General features: G+C 42.4%; 1 protein-coding gene across 1 annotated transcript; it reads right to left on the bottom strand.

The window, feature by feature from the left end:
- Positions 1 to 997: 997 nt before the first annotated feature.
- LOC306917720 (uncharacterized protein) lies at positions 998 to 19,548 on the bottom strand (the record flags this gene model as incomplete). The annotated part of the gene is made up of 7 exons (XM_079530621.1): positions 19,488 to 19,548; positions 18,490 to 18,588; positions 18,031 to 18,153; positions 8,196 to 8,753; positions 4,790 to 4,824; positions 3,567 to 3,707; positions 998 to 1,075 (listed from the first exon to the last, which is right to left on the bottom strand). Exons 1-7 carry the CDS (start codon positions 19,489 to 19,491, stop codon positions 998 to 1,000), a joined length of 1,038 nt encoding a protein of 345 aa, XP_079386747.1. The 5' UTR covers positions 19,492 to 19,548.
- Positions 19,549 to 22,983: the final 3,435 nt, after the last annotated feature.

Genomic DNA, 22,983 nt, shown 5'->3' with positions numbered 1-22,983 from the left:
GAGAAGAACGAGGCAGACCCACTACACTGTGGGCATCAGACGATCCTGCCTTTTCTGCAGGACCGACTGGACGAGGGGAAGGCTTTCTCGACCCTTAGGGGTATGGTGGCTGCCATCAAGGCCGCCCGCGTTGGGGAGTGCAGGCTTTCGGCAGAATGCTGCAGCCTTATCTCTCTCTTCCTAAAGGGCGCTAGGAGGCTCAGAGCTCGAGTTAGGACCCCAACGGTTCCACCCTGGGACCTGGGCTTGGTTCTGGAGGCCCTGAAACGAGCCCCCTTCGAGCCCCTGGAGTCAACAGACTTGAAATGGCTGTCACTCAAGACAGCATTCCTGCTGGCAGTCACTTCGGCAAGAAGAATTGGGGAGCTGCAAGCCCTATCGGTCCATGCAGAGCTCTGCCGGTTCAGGCCGGACGAGGGGGGAGTAGTGCTACGCCCCAACCCGGCCTTTCTCCCCAAAATACTTTCAGAGGCGCAGCTCAATCAAAGGATTGAGCTCTGTCCCCTCTTTGAGTCACGGACGGACGGAGTACAGAGTCGGTCCCCACTCTGCCCAGTCAGGGCGTTAGAGACATACATCAGGGCCACACATGCCCTTAGAAAAACGGACCAGCTCTTTGTGTGTTTCAAACAAGAGTGCTTGGGAAGACCACTATCCAAGGCTAGGCTGTCCCATTGGATCACAGAAGTGATCCAGCGAGCACACGAGCAGGCAGGAGTGCCGGTGCCGCCTGGAGTGCGGGCACACTCCACCCGTGGGATGGCGACCTCTTGGGCGCTGTGGAATGGTGCGTCTCTATCAGACATCTGCACAGCGGCCACATGGTCAAATCCGTCAACATTTACCCGGTTCTACCGGCTGAACGTAGCGGCACTCGCTCCCTTTGGGGAGTCGGTCTTGCACACGGCTCGGCGGTAGGTGTCACCTTCACCAGTCAAATCAACCTTGCGCCTGGCGGGTTGGCTTGAGCGGCCCTTAACCCCTGTGTTTCATGGCCTTAGCGTCTTGCGGGGCCAGGCTCTGGGTAGCGTCTGGCGCCCGAGCATTCAGCAGCGGATGGCGTCTGGCCGTCCGGCTGCTCCAGGGGTTGTAAATATTGTAAATATTTTAAATTGAACATAATTGTAAATATTTTAAATTAAACATAACTGTAAATATTTTAAATTGAACATAACTGTAAATATTTTAAAATTGAACATACTTGTAAATATTTTAAATTCAGTATGTGCCGGGTCGGAGCCACTGGTGTTGGCACTGGGGTTCTGGTACTGTCTCGCTTCCTTGCGAGGTGTCTTACAGAGTTCCCCTTACATATGAAATATGTTGGGTGGAGAGATGGTCTCTGATACGATAGAGAACGTATGGTTACACGGTAACCTTTGTTCTCTGAGTGAAGAGACCATCTCTCCACCAAGATGTCGCTCAGAAGCGGTGTCGATCAAATAAACCAGTGTAATCACGCACACCTGGGCCTTATATACCCGTGCGTGCCAGTACAACTGGTGTGTCTTAAAGAGATATCCACGTCACAAGTGAAGTGGGGACATTCCCCTTACATATGAAATATGTTGGGTGGAGAGATGGTCTCTTCACTCAGAGAACAAAGGTTACCGTGTAACCATACGTTACAAAACGTATTAACGTATTAACGTAATTAACGTATAAAGCACAAAACAAATTATTACCAAACAACATCCAGAGGTTGTTCCAGAAGAGAGAGAGTCATTATGATCTGAGAGGGGTATGTATGTTTAATCAGCCGTTAGTGAGGACCAATGCAAAATACCACTGTGTTTCAGTGAAAGGGGTTATCCTGTGGAATAAATGCAGGGACGAATTGAAACGATGTGAAACATGGAATAAAAAGATATAATAAATATATATATATAGGATAGAATAGCTGGGTACAGTGTGTACGCATATGTTTTTGTGAGTGTATAAATGTATGTCCTCAAGGGTCAACCTTGACCCTTGACTGTCTTGTATACAGTATATGCTTGACTATTTATTTTATGTTATTTTTTGATACACAAAGAAGGGGTAGGACCCGATAAGTTTTTAACTAAACTTCTTCCTATCCCTTTTTCGAACATAAAAAGTATATTAGATATACCTTGTTTTATTTCTTGTTTTATTATTATTTTAAATCTAGTTCTTCCTTTATTTCCATTGCCTGTTCTTTTATGTTTTAATATGTTCGAAATAAATAAATAAATGAAATGAAAAAACAAAACATTAACCACTTTTGAAAATAGCTATTTGAAAATAGCAAATCTATAAGCTCACATCGTGTTGCAGTTTGATACGGTGTGAGCTTGTAGATCTGCTATTAAAAAAAATACTTTTATACATTCTCAAAACTTGAGACATTCTGCACAATCGTGGGGTCTCCTAGACACATTGTCATTTACAATTCATGTAAAAGTTTACTTTTCACTTCTAAATTGTAGATAATGGTCTATAGAACAATTATTATATATAAATATTCCTGGTTGTCACATAGTCTATTCCTATATTAGCTCACTAAAAATGTCAGCACTTTCAAAATATTTTCCAGGAATTTCATGACTGGCAAAGAAAACTTTATAGCTTTAAGTGCCTCAAATTTACTTTATTTAGAATAATTAATACATAACAATAGAAGGTAGAATACAAATTAAGAATTCAGTGAATAAATCACAATTGACTAAATATATGCCAATGAATTGTGCAATCTATGGAACTAGAAATTAAAAAATCACACCCGTGTGAAGTGAGGGGCCCTAATATATTGAAATCTAACTCATGATTAGGTGATGTAATGGTGATGTAAAGTTTTCCCTTCATTGTCAATGGCGTTTATTAAACAAACATTGAACTAAAGAGAAACATTAAACCTGTATATAGGAGGGGCTAGTGCCCCTCACAAATAATTAATAACTAAATATTATATAAAGTAAATGCACAAGAAAAGATTTGCAATACATCTAATTACCATATTGGTAAGGGTGGTAACTTGATGGGTAAAGCTGAGCATAGCTGGTTGAGGTGGTGAGGGAATAGTGGACTGAAGGGTTGGGGTTCTGCAGTGGGCGATCACTCAATGTTGCTTGGTAGCAGGCCTCTTCTAGTTGATGCTCTAACTCAAGTCGTATACTTGCTCATTTTTGATTCTCCTCATTTTATTCTCCAGGTTTTTACAAAAAGCAGAAATGTCATCTGACTTTGTTTGTTGGGATCGTTGTTTTAGGTAGTTGCCAGTTGAGTTGGGGACGTTTGTCTCTTTCTCACGTTTATTTTATTTATTTTGAGGTGCCTGTGAATTTCCTGCAGTTCCTCTTCCTACATGCCCTACCTCTTCCTCCATATCTGCTGCCACATTGGCGCGATTCATACTCCTATTTTAGAGCCGAATAAAAGTGGGTTCGGCTCTGTAGAGCCTACAATGTGACGTCATTTGAGGTTCGGGGGGGCGGGTACCGTCCTAAAGTCGGCTCTTCGGTGCTACTGAAAATGTCTGACGAGCCGAAATCATTTCGGCACTACAGCGGTAAAATAGGATTATGAATCGGCCCATTCTCTCCTGCCTCATTCTCTCCTGCCTCGTTTTCTCCTGCCTCATTCTCTGCTGCCTCATTCTCTGCTGCCACATTCTCTCCTGCCTCATTCTCTTTGTTGCTCTCTCCCTCTGCATCATCATCATCGCGGTCCTCGCCATCATCATCCTCCTGTAAAAATGATGATAACAGACAGTTGTAGCAAATAACATTTCATTTTCAATAACATTTCATTTAATTGCATCTCTTTTTCAGTGTCCTAGTACAGCAGAGGAGTGGCTCGAGGTCGCAAAAGGATTTGAGGAGAAGTGGAATTTCCTCAAATCCACTGCCTCGGCGCATTGGATGGCAAACATGTCTATATCTACCCCCCACGAAACTCTGGTTCAGTATTCAGGTAGTCCTGTTACAATTCTACATAATCGCCTTAATGCAATTAAGATAATCAGCATTGTTTTTTCTTTGTCAGATTAGTTTCCATTCATCTATGAATTTGTTAACTTGTAGATAGCCTATTTCTGCTAACAGTTTTAAATTATAATATGTTGTGCTTTAAAAACACCATAAAATAGCTAATTGCAATTATTTGACAATTAATTGTCCACAGAAATTCATGATCACGACCTCTCTATCTGCAGGAACTACAAATCTACAGGAACTACAAACATGGATCCTGGCTCTATTGTCCTAATGGCATTGGTTGACATTATTGTAAGTTCCTGTATGTCGACGTGGGATGTAATGGCAGAGTCTCAGATGGTGGAGTTTTTGAAGGGTGTACACTACAGAAGTCGCTGGAGAACAGGATGGCTAAAATCCCTAACCCAACACTACTCCATGGAACACAGCAATTGGCTCCATATGCCATAGTGGCGGATGAAGCATTCACACTGACCGAGTACATTCTGAAGCCCTATGCAGACAGAGGTCTGACATGTGCAGAGCGTGTATTCAACTACAAGTTGTCGAGGGCAAGAACAGTTGTCGAGAACGCCTTCGGGCACATGGCGAACCGCAACAACCGTTGACAACATTGTGCTTGCATGCTGTGCACTGGACAACTTCCTGGCAGAACAGCGTGGTGGTGGTGATCATCTTAACTAGAAAAAAATGTATAAGCAGTTGCTATACTGTATATTCCGCAGATACATATAGAAAGAAGTTGATTTGCATTGGTGTATACCAATGAAGCACGTTTTAGTGCTGCTTTGTTTTTATAGGTGGTGAGCACAATACATCTAATCAAGATGCACCTGAGATCTCCATCCATCAACTTCCACAGGCTGCACTGCCACAAGGAAGAAATGAAAGAGAGCCAACAACAGAAGCAAAGCACAATAGAGACATTATTTGCCAGTAAGTCAACTCAAGTGTTGTACAGGCATTGGTGTTGACGCAAAATAAACACCAATTTATCCTCGTTTGCAACGGTCCAGACCTCCGAATGCTTATAGGTGGCATGTTGTTGTTGTTGAATTAAATGGGATAATTGATGAATGATGAGTGACGCAGCTCGTTTATTACATCTGTGTGCAGCGCGAGCGGTCGAGTTCCCAATGCACACGTTAGCGCTTTACTTCTTGGCGTCCTTTCACATACAGAAGCATAACTGCTACCTTTTTAAACGCATTTAAGTTTTTTTTGTATAGCCTACTGTTTAAATAGTTTTGAGGAAATAAATGCTGCCATTTGTCCAAAAGCTACTATACAAATATATTTATTTCCTAAAAGCTTTATACTCATAAGCAATACATAATGACCCAATGTGACATAGCTGTTTTTATTATATTATATAGTATTATATTTGACAGTTGCTTTGGCAATGTTAATATTTTTCTCATGCCAATATAGCGCCTTAGAATTGAATCACTTGCGTCGCCTTGCAACTACAAGCTTCACAATGTGCTGACGTGCGACGGGACATATCACACCAGTGCGACAACGTTAACCCATTTAGACCTGAGGACGATTTTAAAGAAAGGCTTCTGAATTCTAACAGTTTTCTGAAAAACCCATGTTTCTATGTCAGTGGTTCAACCTTTCCATGTCAAGGACACCTGGAATTATCTGTATTTGGCCACAGACACCAATCTGAAAATATGTTGTTCCAGGGACCTCCTAGAAGCAAAGATTTGAGTTAAAAACGCCCTGAAAGAATATATATTCAAAGATTTGCACCCACATTTTCACGATTTAAAAAATTATAGCAGATCTACAAGCTCGTAGTGCGGCACTCGATGCTGCACTATGAGCTTGTAGATCTTCTATAGCATAATGCTTAAAACACCAAAAGGGGTTCCCGTTCAGAATGGGCTTGGCCAATAAGATGGCGAATGTTCGATGCTAATAGGTAGCTAGTAGCCAAAAACCTCTGTTTCCGTATCATGGAGGAATAACTTCAGGAGGCGCCTCCTAGCGGACAGGGGTTTTACAAATCCCTCAAATCACTGAATATAGCTTTAAATAATGACGATGATAGTTAAATAGAATCGTAACTGTGATGCATATGTGGCTTTGTTATGGTCCAAAGGTACATTATAAGATGTAGCCGACACCCCTGATCTACACAAACCCAGCAGCTTGTGAGCACTTTACTGCACCATCATTTACTGCATATCAATGAACATAATTATTGCATGAATGTTAATGCATATGACATACTGACAAATGTGGACACACACTAATGCTCATGTTGTACTACCAGTAACCTATGAGCTGGAGGGAATAATGCAAGATAAAATAAAAATGAAATTCCATCATGTTAAATAGAAAATAACATCCATACACAAGATACAAATTAAACTCCATCACAAGATACTATTAATGGGTATTTTATTCTGTCATGTTGATATTGTCAGTTTACACATGTGTAATTCCTCTGCTTTTGCATCATTGTCATCCTAGGATTAGACTGACTGATCATTATGTCTTAAACTAAAGGCTTTTAGCCTGTATGAGTCTTCATGTGTGTTTTTAGACTACCCGTCTGAGTAAAGCCTGTACCACAAACTGTACAAGAGAATGGCCTTTCGCCTGTATGAATCCTCATGTGTGTTTTTAGCTGACTTGTGTTAACACAGCCTTTACCACATACTGTACAAGAGAATGGCTTTTCACCTGTATGAATCATCATGTGTGTTTTTAGATTACTCGCTTGAGTAAAGCCTGTACCACAAACTGTACAAGATAATGGCTTTTCGCCTGTATGAATCATCATGTGTGATTTTAGACTACCCGCCTGAGTAAAGCCTGTACCACAAACTGTGCAAGAGAATGGCCTTTCGCCTCTATGAATCCTCATGTGTGTTTTTAGACTACCCGCCTGAGTAAAGCCTGTACCACAAACTGTACAAGAGAATGGCCTTTCGCCTGTATGAATCTTCATGTGTGTTTTTAGACTACCCGCCTGAGTAAAACCTGTACCACAAACTGTACAAGAGAATGGCTTTTCGCCTGTATGAATCATCATGTGTGTTTTTAGATTACTCACCTGAGTAAAGCCTGTACCACAAACTGTACAAGAGAATGGCTTTTCACCTGTATGAATCATCATGTGTGTTTTTAGATTACCCGCCTGAGTAAAGCCTGTACCACAATCTGTACAAGAGAATGGCTTTTCGCCTGTATGAATCATCATGTGTGATTTTAGACTACCCGCCTGAGTAAAGCCTGTACCACAAACTGTGCAAGAGAATGGCCTTTCGCCTCTATGAATCATCATGTGTGTTTTTAGATGACTCACCTGAGTAAAGCCTGTACCACATACTGTACAAGAAAATGGCCTTTCGCCTGTATGAGTCATCATGTGTGTTTTTAGATGACCCACCTGAGTAAAGCCTGTACCACATACTGTACAAGAAAACGGCCTTTCGCCAGTTTGTTTCGATGATTTCAGGTCCTTGGACAGCTTGTGCTGTCCTCCCACATTTTGTGTGTTTTGTGATTTCAGTGTGTTTAAAGCTGACTGATCTCCCCTAGTCTCCTCCCACTCATCACTGTCTTCAGTGTCACATTCAGAACAGTGTGAAGAGAGGAGCTGGTTGTCAATGGTTGATTGTGATGTTCCACAGTCCTCTACATCAGCTTGTGTTTTCATGTGTACAGTTGAGATGCCGGCTACAGGCTCTGTCTCTCTGTTTTCATCATCTTCTGCACTTTTCACTGCTAGTAATGTCAACGTTGCTCCACCAGCCTCTTCTGGTCTTTGAAGTAAGTCCTCTTGTTCATCTTTAATCTGTGGAGCTTGTGGTTCCTCCTGTGTTTTTAGATTACTCACCTGAGTAAAGCCTGTACCACAAACTGTACAAGAGAATGGCTTTTCGCCTGTATGAATCCTCATGTGTGTTTTTAAATTACTTGTGTTAACACAGCCTTTACCACATACTGTACAAGAAAATGGCTTTTCACCTGTATGAATCATCATGTGTTTTTTTAGACTACCCACCCGAGTAAAGCCTGTACCACAAACTGTACAAGAGAATGGCCTTTCACCTGTATGAATCCTCATGTGTGTTTTTAGATTACTTGTGTTAACAAAGCCTTTACCACATACTGTACAAGGAAATGGCTTTTCACCTGTATGAATCATCATGTGTTTTTTTAGACTACCCGCCTGAGTAAAGCCTGTACCACAAACTGTACAAGAGAATGGCCTTTCACCTGTATGAATCCTCATGTGTGTTTTTAGATTTCCCTTGTGATTAAACATTTTGCCACACTCTGTACAGCTAAAAGGTTTCTTCCCTGTGTGACTCCTCATGGAGTCCGTTTGTTTCGATGATTTCAGGTCCTTGGACAGCTTGTGCTGTCCTCCCACATTTTGTGTGTTTTGTGATTTCAGTGTGTTTAAAGCTGACTGATCTCCCCTAGTCTCCTCCCACTCATCACTGTCTTCAGTGTCACATTCAGAACAGTGTGAAGAGAGGAGCTGGTTGTCAATGGTTGATTGTGATGTTCCACAGTCCTCTACATCAGCTTGTGTTTTCATGTGTACAGTTGAGGTGCCGGCTACAGGCTCTGTCTCTCTGTTTTCATCATCTTCTGCACTTTTCACTGCTAGTAATATCAACACTGCTCCACCAGACTCTTCTGGTCTTTGAAGTAAGTCCTCTTGTTCCTCTTTCATCTCTGGAGCTTGTGGTTCCTCCTGGACCAGACTGGAGCTCCTCTCCTCTTCAGGTGGAACCTCTTCTTTACACACAAGAACGTGCAGAAAGTCTACAAAAAAACAAATACAATGTGTTATGACCCTTATGGTCTAGGAGCAAAGGCCCTGCAAAATATTAAAAAAGAAGGACAACCAGATTAGCTTGTAGAGTTGCTATTTTCGGTGTGGGACCCCGTGATATGACAAAGGATATATTTGGCTTTACACTTCAGGCTTATTTTGTCTTATGGCAGCGTTGCTCGCTGAAAGTATCTGACCTACAAGCAAGCTCGCAGTGCATTGTGATGAGACACGCTGTGGACTTTATCTTTCGGCAGAGTGACACTGTCGTCAGAACTTCTTCAGTACAGTCATGACGAGGTAAGGCAACAAAGGTGTAAGAACGAGACGCCATATTATCGATTGTAGCATATTTGTCATTTACACTTAAATGCCTCATTTTGAATGATGTTGATTAGGGTTGGGTGACGATACGAATCTATCGTCAATCGCGAATGTACGAGTCCAATCGCCGAATATATTTATTAGGCGATTTTTCGGGACGATTTTGCAAAATATTAGCCCAATTAACCTGTAAAGTGTGAGCAACATGTGAATCAATTTGGGCCAGCAAAGTAGTAACAGCGGCCGGGTGGAAATCCCCTCCGTTATAATGGTATGGTCCCAGAGTCCCCGCACGGTGCACTCCGCAGCATCACTCTGGCAGCCAGAGTAAAGGCTGGGAGCCTGGGACCCGGGACCGAGCCGAGGGAGGCTACTGTACTGTAGCCTACATGTTGTTTACGCTCCGGAGTCCAGACCCATGCAGTTTAATAATATACAGTCACAACAGAATGCACACTTCTGTCTCGTGTCTCATCACAATCCCAATGCGCCACCCGTGAAGTCGGGGGGGAAAAAATAAAAAACAGGCTGCTAGTGTTAGTGTAGGCTCGGGGATCGTTAGCTTAGCGCTTAGCTTAGCGTTAGCTTAGCGTGTAGCTACTGATTCAACCCACTGATTGAACTTCATCTCCGCCTGTAATCTAAGTTATTTTTTTATTGACAACGTGAACTAACCCCGACACCAGCGCTGCAAAAATAGACAGATCTACAAGCTCTCAATGCGTAGCGAACGGGGCTGCAAAAACAGGCAGGACGCGATGCCTTGAGAGCCTATGGATCAGCATGGGGGCCGGCGCTCCGAGACTCCGACGGTGCGGGGAGGCTAGACTTCTCCGGGGAGAAGTTACTAGGGCAGGCTACATGTTGCTGCGGCTAATAACACTGTCACCAGCCAGTGGTTGTGATGTTAGCTTGGCTTGCAGCTGCTTGTCCGTTCCAACTTCACTTCATCTCCACCTATTTCTTATTTTGTTACCCTGGCTGCGCTGCAAAAACAGACGGATCTACAAGCTCTCAACGCGTAGCGAACGGCGCTGCAAAAACAGGCAGGACGCGGTGCCTTGAGAGCTTGTAGATCTGGCTTTTTTGCGACCTGCAGTGAGCTGTTCTCACTTTACTTTTATGACACGAATATATCGTCCATCGGCGATTTTTGGACAGACGATGGGCGATTGAAAAAAAATGGAATATCGCCCAACCTTAATGTTGATATGGCGCTGCACTAGTATAGCCTTTGTGTTATTGACATGTTTGTGGTCTGGCGGCTGGGGTTTTGTGAGGCGTGTTACCTTGCATGACTTGGATGTTTCCACAAACACTGCTTGCAAATTATGACTCATTAATTCACACCTGATTGCGTTCCTTTAAGTAGCCTACCACACCCGGGGTGAGCATGTTTTTTAGGGGCTTGCGTTCTTGTATTCTTGCGTTCTTGTTATCGGACCCTACAAACTCTCCTGCGTGCTCAGATCAGCCAACGCAGGGAAGCTGGAAGTACATTCACTATTAACTCCGGGACAACTCACAAAATGGAACCATATAGCCTGCTATAGGCTACAGCTAAACGCAGCAACTCACTGTATATATTTATATATTATATTTGTTGTACTTTCAATGGTTTCGACTATAGTGCAACTCTATTTAGAAAAGCCTCCTGTGGATAGGTGTTGAAAAATAGCACTCATGCAATATACACTTTAAGCAATGCATCTGGTTCGTCCAATGTGATTGTGATGTCCATGTCAAATTAACTAACAGAACATAACAGCAATTCCTACATTGCAGCTAATTGCAATGTGTTGTGAGCTTGTGGATTGACTATTTCAGGCAACTGTTCCCCCCAAAATATACTGTAGGTATACTAGGGTTCAAATGGTTAAACCTCAAATGAAGAAGCTGATTAAAAGCCAGTCAGAGATCTGTCATTTTACACAGTTCAGACTCACAGAGCCATTTCTAGACACCTCGGGCTCTATTTTTGTCTCATCTTTCTAAAGCCACTATTTGGGGTTTTAGGAGTGGGTAAAGGGTGTTCCCCCTCTAAAGTTGGTATTTTGGTTACCTGTCTAAATCCCTTAAACACCTCCGTTACATTATGTATAGGTGTGGTTTGGGCGTTGCAATAATTAAACCAAAAGAGATCCCTTAACCGTTGCCCGTTAGTGCTATATTGCTTCATACCCCGTCTGTGCCTGCAGGCATCTCCATTGAGGCGCGTGCGGCGTGCCGTGCGCCGCTCTACCAAACTAATTTGGCACGGCTTACGGGTGCTTTTAAACTCCACTAGCGACTTCCCAAATGTATGTGACCAAAATAGCAATTTAGGGGAAAGTGTGCCAACACGCCCATGACCACACCTCTAGGCGCAAATACCGGCAAAAAATATAGCGGGTGACGCGGGACGAAAATACCATTAAGGGACAGAGAAAGCTCCTATATTCGTAATTTTCGGGCAGCGGCTGAATTGCGGGCCGCGCTGCGGGAAAAGGCTGCGACAAAATTGGAGCCCCTCGTCTCCTACAGAGACACACCATGAAAGTCTGTTTGAGACCTACTTACTGTAAAGAAAATCACATGGTGGAACTTATATTGTCAAGTTTTCTTACTCATTGCATTTGTGCAAAATATGATGTTGCTTTTGTTTATGGTAATAAGAAGAATAATCTTTCTAAATTAAATTATAAGAAAATAAGATATTCCAATGATGGATTTTCATATTGGCATATTATCAGTGTCCTGATATGTTTTGCCATTGTTATTGTAGTGAAAATAACTTTAAACTAGAACTGCACTCTGTCGTGTGCCTACTTGCTTGTTGCACACTAGTGCCTACTTGCTTGTTGCACACTAGTGCGCAAGCAGAGCGCGCAAGTACTATACGTCGATCAGTGTCAGGTGGATTAAAGGAAATGCCTCTATGTATATTGTATACTGTATACTGCAAAGAATGAGAGACAAGTTAATTTCTGATTTCTGATTTATATTCAATAAATGCCCTAGTGAATGGGCAAACCTGACTCTTCGCTCCTGAGTTGTGTATCAGTCGCCACAATATGTATATGTAATTTGTAAGTTGATTAGCGGTATACTGTGGTTACTTTGCGTATGCCCCGTTTGATGCGTATGTATCGTAGCAGCATATGCATACTGACGATATGTTTTAGTGTAGGGAGGATTAAAGGTAATGGTCCTCATTCACAACGGCGTTTACGCTCATGACGTTACGTAACGTGAGCGTAACGTGAGCGTAACGTGAGCTGACAGGCATTTACGTGGATTCCCACATTACGTGGGAATTCATGGCCAACGTCCGTGACGTGACGTTGGTTGGTCGGAAACTCCGCAAAAAGCTGCGCCAGCTCTCATGGTCGTGTATGGCTTGCGTAGATTTATTAAGAAGGCTTTAGTCTTTGTAAAATAGAGTCTATGGTCCTCATTCACAAAGGAGAAATACGCCAGAGTGTAACGGAAGCTTAACGGAAGCGTATACAGATGCGGGAAATTCCGTCCGATCACGCTACGTTGTTTTGCCGTGCAATTCAAAGAGCGGTGTGTACCACAGGTACGCAGGTGTATGTCATAAAGAATGCGAGCGGGTGCCAAATGATCGGAAAATCACCCGACAACTTCATTTGCATTGATCCACGCCCCATTTCACACCATAAAAGGTGTCAAGCATGACTCAGCAGACAGCAGTAAAAAAAACAAAAAAGAACTATAGGCCTTACAGCTCAAACGAAATAGAGGTCCTCCTGACGGAATGCAACAAAATAGGCCTAATGATATTTTCCAGTATAGTGGCTTCACAAATTAAGATAAAAATGATTGCTGGAAAGAAATTAGGCTATATTAGGAAATTAAAAGAAAATGATCTGACCATGTCAAGCGCCGGAGCGACGACCACCACCTGCAGTCTCTTTTTTTACATCCATATACCATTACATTTGTGCGTGATTCTGCGTGATTAAACTATATAAATCATTTTCCCAAGCTTACAAAACGGTGAACACTGCTCCGCACCGCTACAGCAATGGCAAGCTGACTTACGGTAGCCTATAAAATGCAGCTTGGCCATTTATTTATTTAAGTTCGGGACCAAGGCAGCAAGCTAGCCTATACTTGGCAATTATATTATAAAGCCTTTTCTTTTCTATTGAACAATTGCTCACTCACACCTTTGCAGAGGTAAAACATATATCCGATATTTTTATCAGAGCTGCATTGATTCATGCGGGGAATAGATTAATATCTCACTGTCATCTGTCTGAATGCCATGTGGAGAATGGATTTGTTCTGATCATGGACACGTAGGCATAGGCCTATAGCTATTTAAATTTTCAACCATATACGGCGGGTAGCCTCCTCTTTGTCAGATCTAAGTGCAGGTTCATTTCATGATGTCGTCATATTAAAATGATGCACGGGACATTTGGCACCAAACTTGATTGATCTCATGATGAGATCAATGTAATAGCCTACAGCCTAGCTATAAGTTCCCCATATTATAATTAATTAAGGTGCACTGGCTTAAAACTATGACTGGCCGAATTGCACGCGCTGATGCAATAATGTGGACTTCTATATTTGTAGAGGGCTAATTAGCCCTCGTGACTGCTGTCTGTCTGTCAGACCGGCATGTCTGTGAAACATAGAAATAATCTGTTCTGTCCGGGCCAGGCTCGCCGTTATATTCATTTTCCAATGTGAATTTCACCCATTGGACTGTCCACACACACACACACACACACACACACACACACACCGACAGTGTGACTCAAAGGAGCTCCGTAACAAAACAATTTCAATAGGCCTACTGCAGGCATTACTACACTAAACAACGTTGGATTCGTACAGTGCAAAATGCAGATAAGTGTAGTTCTTATAATAATTGTGAGTTTGTTTTTTAACATGCAGCGCGAGTCTTGTGGGATTTGGACTTAAGGCTATATTTCATCCGATCCAACTACGTTGTATGTTTCCTCAGCTGCAGGTAAGAGTTGGCTATTCTGTGTGGCGTCCGCATGTGATCAATATACATATTATAAATTAATACCACGACGCAAATGGAGGCAGATAGGTGCTTGCAGCAAATGCATTTAGGCCTACGTGAAACTTTAATTGGCTGAGTCTCTGTCAACATGCTGATCAGCGAGTTACAGTGGTAATCATAATCATCATCAACAGCCTTTCTTGTCTGTCTGTCCGTCGTTTGTGAACAAGCGCGAGTGGAGGTGAGCTGGCTTAAAACTATGATATGACTGGCCGACTTTCAAACACGCTGATGACATTCATTCAAATAGGCTAATGTGGTCTTCTATTTTTTATATAGGGCTAATCCCCCCCACACACACACACACACACACACACACACACACGCACCGACAGTCAGACTGACTCAAAGGAGCTCCATAACGAAACAATTTAAATAGGCCTATACTGCAGACATTACTACACGAAACAACGTTGGATTCGTACAGTGCAGAATGCAGATAAGTGTATGTTCTTATTATAATTGTGAGTTTGTTTTTTAACATGCAGCGCGAGTCCGCGAGTAGAAAGCTGTCAAGTGAGCAGCGCAATCGCGCATGCTAGAAATATCCTAATAAATAAATAAAAAAGGTGTCGGGCTTGCAGGGGCAGTTTCTGTATGGCACTCTAGGCTAACCTGCCTCTAGAATGCATGCATTTAGGCATACAAGTGATACTTGGCTTTTATATAGGCTATATTTTTTTAATGTGCGACCAATGTTGGGGACACATGCCTACATATTTTATCTGAGATTTGGGGACTTTTAATTGATTCAGCATGAAGACTAAAGCCTTCTTAATAAATCTACGCAAGCCGTACACGACCATGAGAGGTGGCGCAGCTTTCAGCGGAATTTCCGACCAACCCACGTCACCGTCAAGTTCAAGTTCATGAATTCCCACGTAATGTGGGAATCCACGTAAATGCCTGTCCGCTCACGCTCCGCTCACGTAACGTCACTTTATGAGCGTAAACGCCGTTGTGAATGAGGACCTTGTTGTCCCTCTGACAAGTATAATGGTTTTGTTGTGTGTAATTAGCCTTGTTCCAGTCTCGAATTGAGTGGGTTCTATGTGTGCGTTACTGAACTAAAAGTAAGTGCACTTATGTTGTTCAGTTGAGACTTTATAAGTTAGTTAAGAATGAGTGAATTCCTTTCTAATGCTATACATGCTAATACCAGCAGAGCTACATAGAGCAATGTTTTGTGATATTCCACACATAATTCAGCAGTGTGAGTTATTAAATACTGGATATCTTTTCCTTATGTCCCATAATAGCATAATATGGCAGCTACAGATTCATGCAATGAATGTGCCTCCTATAAATGTTTGTTTATATGCATTTACTTGCTAGTAGTAATATTAGCTATAGTTAAATATAATGTACTGTATTCAAGCACTGATGTTATTTTTGCTATTCTGTGTTCCCTGCTAGAACACATTTCTACCCCCACCTAAATCCTCAATAAAACGGGCTAAAGGCCAAAGACTGTTCCCTGTGTGTTCTTACCGACACTCTGTGGCGACGACCACCCCACCTGAACACCCTACACGTAGTTTGTCACTAACAGTCTTCATGCTGAATCAATTAAAAGTCCCCAAACCTCAGATAAAATATGTAGGCATGTGTCCCCAACATTGGTCAGCACATTTAGGCATACAAGTATCACTTGTATGCCTAAATTCTAGAGGCAAGTTAGCCTAGAGTCCCATACAGAAACCGCCCCTGCAAGCGCGACACCTTTTTATTTATTTATTAGGATATTTCTAGCTGCTCACTCGGCAGCCTTCTACTCGCAGTGCAACGCGTTGTGAGCTTGTAGATCGGCTCTCGCGGACTCGTGCTGCATGTTAAAAAACAAACTCACAATTATAATAAGAACATACACTTATCTGCATTCTGCACTGTACGAATCCAACGTTGTTTAGTGTAGTAATGCCTGCAGTTAGTGCAGTAGGCCTATTGAAATTGTTTTGTTACAGAGCTCCTTTGAGTCAGTTGACTGTCGGTGTGTGTGTGGGGTGGGGGGGCTGGGGGACGGACGCGGACAGCAGCATGCTGCCAAGCTGAACCAAGTCCAATCTGGGTGAAATTCACATTGGAAAATTAATAACGGCGCGGTGAGCCCGGCCCTGCCCTGGGCCTGTTGGTCAGGGACAGACAGAACCCGGCCCGGCCTGGGCGGGCCAGCCCGACTTGGCTCTATTAAATGCATTATGGTTCACACTTCACAGATATGCCGGTCTGACAGACAGACAGCAGACGGAGTCACTAGGGCTAATTAGCCCTATATAAAAAATAGACCACATTAGCCTATTTGAATGAATGGCATCAGCGTGTTTGAAAGTCAGACCGTCATATCATAGTTTTAAGCCAGCTCACCTCCACTCGCGCTTGTTCACAAACATGACGGACAGACAGACAAGAAAGGCTGTTGATGATGATTATTATTACCACTGTAACTCGCTGATCAGTATAAAATTATGTTGACAGAGACTCAGCCAATTAAAGTTTCACGTAGGCTTAAATGCCTTTGCTGCAAGCACCTATCTGCCTCCATTTGCGTCTTGGTATTAATTTATATTGATCACATGCGGACGCCACACAGAATAGCCAACTCTTACCTGCAGCTGAGGATGAAATATAGCCTTTAGTACAGAAACGAATTAATCCCACAAGAAAAGAAAGAAAATATATCCTGTGTCCATGCATGTCCATATATTTGCTTTCCAAATCCGACAGTGCAGGGCAGGGAATCAATCACCGCAGTATAGGCTAATCAATAGGGCCTTTTATCATTGCTGTGTTTTAATATAGCATTTGGTCGTGTGGTGAACTGTACAAATTAACTTCTTTCTATATGTGAAATTGAAAGTAACTGTAACAACTTCTGACATTTAACAAGGAGTGAAGCAATGCGTGCCAAGTTGGCAAGTTTCGTTTATAATTATATACATATAACTCGCGCTGTTTGCTTGAAGATCTGTCCGTGCAGAGACTGTCAAAATGAACTGCTCTACAAGCTCATCGTGGCTGTTGTATATGATGACGTATTTCGATATTTCCTGTTGCCTTATATGGTGTGGAATGGGCGTGTTGTTCCATTTAACCAGGCGACACCAGGCGAATCGCTTGGGAAAAATGCGGAAAGGATACACTCGGCGATCCCCACAAATGAAGTGATTACACCAGGTTCCCTGAATAAGACGGGAGCAAATCGCAGCTTGATCGGACGGATAAAAACGATATCAGAACGATTTGTTTACGCCTCAGTTACACTACGGCGTATTTCTCCTTTGTGAATGAGGACCAATGCCCCTATATGTATCTGACACCACTGCCATATCAAGCACAAGTAGTCATTACGTCATACGCTGGCACGGCGCATAGGGGAGAACGGGGTAAGACTTTTTGCTTAAGTTGTCCTGGAAGCAAGGCAAAATGAGATGGCAGTCAAATCTAACGATCTACCCATATTTAAGGATGTCTTCTATCAATTGAAATGATGAGTAAGTAATATGCCCTTTTAAAAAAAGTGGTAATGTGGCTCAATTTGCACAAGTTACTTCAGACAATTTATTTGCTAAATGATTCACATGGTTCTATCCATTGGCAAATCATCAACGTGTATGATATTACATTTTAGACCTAGGTATATTTTGCTTTTTATAACATAATTTTACATGATAAAAAACAGTTTGTGTAAAATAATGTTTTCTACTTCCCCCATGTGCTTCCCAACTTCACAGCCAGGTGTAAATGATGGATGCTTACTAGATTTAAGGTCACATGGCAACACAGTTTTCTAGTTTTCTAGATAAAGGGGGTGGCTCAACTTACCCACTGGCTCATCTTACCCCGCTCTCCCCTACGCATTAAACATTCCAAAAGGAAGAGCACATGAAACTTACTGAGGTGTTCAGGTTCAGGTTCCTGTTTAATATAAACGTCTTCAGGTTCCTGTTTAATAGAAACGTCCGTGGCTGAGTCTGGGGAGTTCATCTTCACCTGCAGTCTGGACTCCACACACTGGTCTGAAATGCAGCAAGTGAATAAGGACTTTAATAACTGGAGACCTAGTGGAGAATACTATTAACAATAATAATAATATTGTTATTAGTATTCTCCACTAGGTCTCCAGTGAGAATAAAACTGGCCTGCCATCCACTCCCATGTTAGAGAAATTTCTAGAACACTCATTGGAACACCCCTTTCCTGTATCGTTCCACTTCACCCGAGACCACCATTCAATTTTCAATGGACTTTAACTATTGAACTGATGGGTGGATTTACAAGCAGTTTCGGTTGCAGCAGCAGCTGTTGTTATGTGACAATGAACAACACATTGAAGCTGGAAAAGAGAGACTTACTGAGGTCTGGCTGCCCTTCAGGTTCCTCCTGTTTCACTGAAACAGGTCTGGGTGGGTCTGGAGAATTCATCTGAGCCTGCTGTCTGGACTCCTCCGAGTCTGGAAAGAAACCATTGAAATCCCAGAGGAGTTTAGGATTAACTAAGACCAGAAACTCCTCTGAACTTGAATAATACATAATTTATTTTTGTCGTGGATGTACGTAATGTATATTTATAAATCTGATAACGCTGAACGCTGATGTTCACTTCCGGTTCATTTCCGCAGGGGCGTAACTAGCAAGCAACTGCGTTGGGGCCCAGAAGCAAGGGCCCAACCGTGCTGTCGGTAAAATAAAATTATAAATACAGACAGAGATGCAATAACAGTTGAGTTGACCAACGTTTGGCGGAGCCTGGTGGTGGCTGCTGCTAGCACACAGCCACACACCATAGGCACACACGTGCCTCGCCTCCCAACAGCTCTGGTGGAGAATAACGTGAAGGAAGTCAGAAGTTAAGAGTGTGCAGTGGGCTCTCCCGAGTCCAGACTGGATTCTGTGGCTCTGTTCACAAATCCCAACTACTGTACAGTGCCCCGCTGTTTATAAACCAAAATGCAGACCACGCGAGGGGGGTGGTGTCTGGCGCTGACCAGCCTGCGTGGGGGCCTACTGACGTCTAGTTACGCTGCTGCATTTCCGGTTGTATCTGTCGCTTAGTAACCTAAAGCCATTGATACGTTAGCGAAGAGCGCCATCTATGGTAAACTACTGAAAAGAACATTGAATGTAAAGCACCGTCTTTGGCAGTTAAGAGTTGGAAACGCGTTGGAAAACGCTTAACTGCATAAATAAATATAAATAGCCGTTGTTGGCAGTCAATGTTTGTGCAGCCACCCAGATGTAAAATAGACATGGGCCGTGAGAGATTTTGGCAGATTGTCGCTATGGAAGCGATTAAATGTACAATAGCTCATGGCTCACATGTTTAACTAGCTATAAATAAAACAGTACATACCCATCCTGTACAACTTTACTACAGGTTGCAGCTTTGCATGAAACAGTCCCTGGTCCACTGACCGTGCTGAATATCTTTTGGATGCCATCTCTCCTGATGGCGTGAGATCTCCTTCTGTGGTGCTCTGTGGAAATCACCAACAGAAAATGTTGGTAATGTTTTAGTTATCATTCAGCTTCATCTTATAGCTGTTTTAACATTTAGAGTTCAATTTAAACCAAAATTAATTCAATATATTTTAACATTTCTTATCAAATTCATCTGCACTACAAAAATGAGAAAGACAATAAATAAATAAATAAATAATGCCACACATTCACTCGGCAAACTAAAGGCTCACTTCTGCCTCAATTAAAATGGCTGCTTAGGGACAATTTGATATGTTACATATTACATGTGAGCTTGTAGATCGGCTATTTTGGGTTTGGGAGTCCATATATTAGGTTTGGTGGTCCAAGTATAAAGGGTTTAGTGGTTAAACTGAAGTGACATTGATACATTCCAAATATTAAAGTATTCTGCAGCACCACTGGACTTGTGTCTCCCTTATGATGAATTCCTGTTCTGTTCTTTGACTATATAAAAGTACGTCTCTAAATGTTTTGATGAATTTAACAAGGTGTAATTGGGTCGTCCACTCACAGTTAACAGTCTTTGTATTAAGTTTGTGCTTGAAATGTACTGTAATTCTGCAAACTGTTAATAAATATTTCAATCAAATCAATCAATGTCACGGCACCACACTGAACTAGTTACTGTAGGTTCATAATTCATATTTTTCATTCAATACGTACACATATGTTTCATTAAATAAAATAACCAATTGACCAGCCTCTAAGCTGCATGTGCGACATGATGTCGTTAAAACATTTGCTCCGCTAGTTAAAAAAATCACACCCATGTGAAGTGAGTGGTGCAACTCCGTGTGGGGGTCCCCGGAACATCCAGACCCCCAGGAACACGGCCAGGGTGCCGGCCCAATTCCGGCGAGCCGCCCGCGTCCGAAATGGTTGAGAAATGACCGTGTAGGGGTCCCTCTACTCTACTGTACTGTAGCCTACTGTAACACCCCAAATCATCATATTGATGACCCAGGGACCCAGATAGCTGTCTATAGGAGTGGTTGCACCACTCAAAAATCCACACCACACCACTGTTTGCACTTTTGAACCTTTACAGCAAATATGCAAAGCCATGTTGACGTCATCACGTGCCATTCACGGGTATGTCCATTACGTGGCGCGACCCTCCCATAGACATGCAAATGCAACGCCTTTGTGTTCAAGGAGAGCCAGGGGGTGGGGTTCAGTGGGAGAAGGTGAAGGTATTTAATCTGATGCATGATCAGCCGTTTCGCCAGTGAGTGTACATTACTTCTTAAGGGCACTAATTACCCTGCCAATGACCGCATGTACTGTTGAACGTCTGTTTTCTATTGTACAAAGAGTAAAAAGTGCACGCAGAACTACAATGACAACATCTCGCATAGTCTGTGTCAGAGTAATCTAGTAAGAGAGTGGTGACACACTTTGATCTCGCCGCAAAGCGGGTACCTATGGGCGATAGTTCCAAACATCTCCTATGGCTGGAACTATTCCATTGAGATAGAATGAGCACTTCCGCATTACATTGTTACAATGACAGTCAACGGGAGTGTCATTACTCTCTTACTAAATTACTCTGGTCTGTGTCTCCTACCCACTGAGCATTTTTTGGTCTAATAGACGTCTAAAAATGAAAGTTTTTTAGATGTCTATTCTTAGATTAGACGTTGATTAGCGGTTGATTAGACGTCTATAGAGCGTCGCAGTCCCGCCTCCTACCCGGGACCAGGAAATGAAATCCAATGCATTATTCTCATAGACATTTCGTAAAGTATTTATTTAAAGACGGTTACGCCGCGGACAAAGCCAACTCGAGTCGTGACAACTCATGACAACACAAACAATATTTTGGACCAAACAAATAATTAGAAAGAAGAAAAACAACAAAAAAAGTGTTGTAACCTGCCGTTTTTTTCTTCTTTCTAATTATTTGTTTGGTCCAAAATATTGTTTGTGTTGTCATGAGTTGTCACGACTCGAGTTGGCTTTGTCCGCGGCGTAACCGTCTTTAAATAAATACTTTACGAAATGTCTATGAGAATAATGCATTGGATTTCATTTCCTGGTCCCGGGTAGGAGGCGGGACTGCGACGCTCTATAGACGGTCTATATATAGACGTTTAAACAACCGCTAATCAACGTCTAATCTAAGAATAAGAGAGAGAGCCAGGGGGGTGCAGTACTTAGTTTAGACAGTTTTTGGTTTAGACTAGTCATGTTAGACCAGTCATTAGTGTCCTACAACTACAAGCTATCTCAAACCCTCACCCTAAACCTAACCTCCCACGGGGCAGCACACCTAAACCTAACCTTAACGCATGTCTAACCAATGACTAGTCTAAACTAAGTATGCACCCCGAGCCAGGGGCCTCAGTCATTCAGTGGTGAATGACATCTCAGGTTAATCTATTCTGTTGTCTGTTTTGAGTTGTGATAACTGGATTTGTACTCTTGAGTTATTTACTGTTCAGAGAAGGAGTACACATAATGGCACACTGGGCTATGCTTCAGACTGGTGTGCTCCTGCTGACATTGGGAGGAGTTTGAATCCTGTGAGATGCTGACAGTTATTTATTTATTCAGTCATCCGTGGATGCGTTTATTTTGACGCTTTAAATGGGCTGAATATTGTGTGTGACACATTAGTACCATTAGCTTTGATAATTTGGAGCACATTGACTGGCCAAGTCACGTCAGTGTAATGTGGCTTTTAGGTCATGTTATAAACAAATTGTTAATTTAACCTATCATGCATCATATTTACTATTTCTATGTGGCCTGTATAACATGAATTACCATAAGGTGAACTTATATAGGTAATGATGGTGAGAGATGTTAGAAACAAATCTGTAGGCCTATTAAACAGCCGTTTTGGAAATCGGTGTGATAAATGAGATTTCAAGTTAATCTAGTTCCCATGTTAGTTTTGAGTTGTGATGGCTGCTTTTATAACCTATGATTTGAATATGATTACAAAATGTCATGGCTAGAATGGCTCACTGTAGTACGTTCCATGACTGGGAAACTGTATGCCGACAAACGGAGGACAAAGTTCGAACCCCGTCAGAAACAAACGTTCATTTATTTACGGTATGTATTTATTCTTTCATCGATGCGTTTCTATTGACGCATTACATGGGCTGCATAGTTAATGTATTTGACACATAATGTGTACTCATAGTTGCATTTATAAAACGAATTGTTCTACATAGACAGTCACGGGAAGAAGGCGAGTATCTTCCTGTTTCTCAACAACAATCACAACAACAAAACACAGGGCTAAAGGGTGTGCAACCACAACGCAATGCGAGTGTCCGTCCGTCTCCCCGACGCTTCTTAATCCAAACGAGAATCAGATCGGTATGTTTTGTTTAAATTGGCATTGACGAGGA

This window comes from Electrona antarctica, assembly GCF_951216825.1.
Source record: "Electrona antarctica genome assembly, contig: SUPER_24_unloc_2, whole genome shotgun sequence".
Lineage (NCBI taxonomy): Eukaryota > Metazoa > Chordata > Actinopteri > Myctophiformes > Myctophidae > Electrona > Electrona antarctica.
This window is presented reverse-complemented; position numbering and strand designations above follow the sequence as displayed.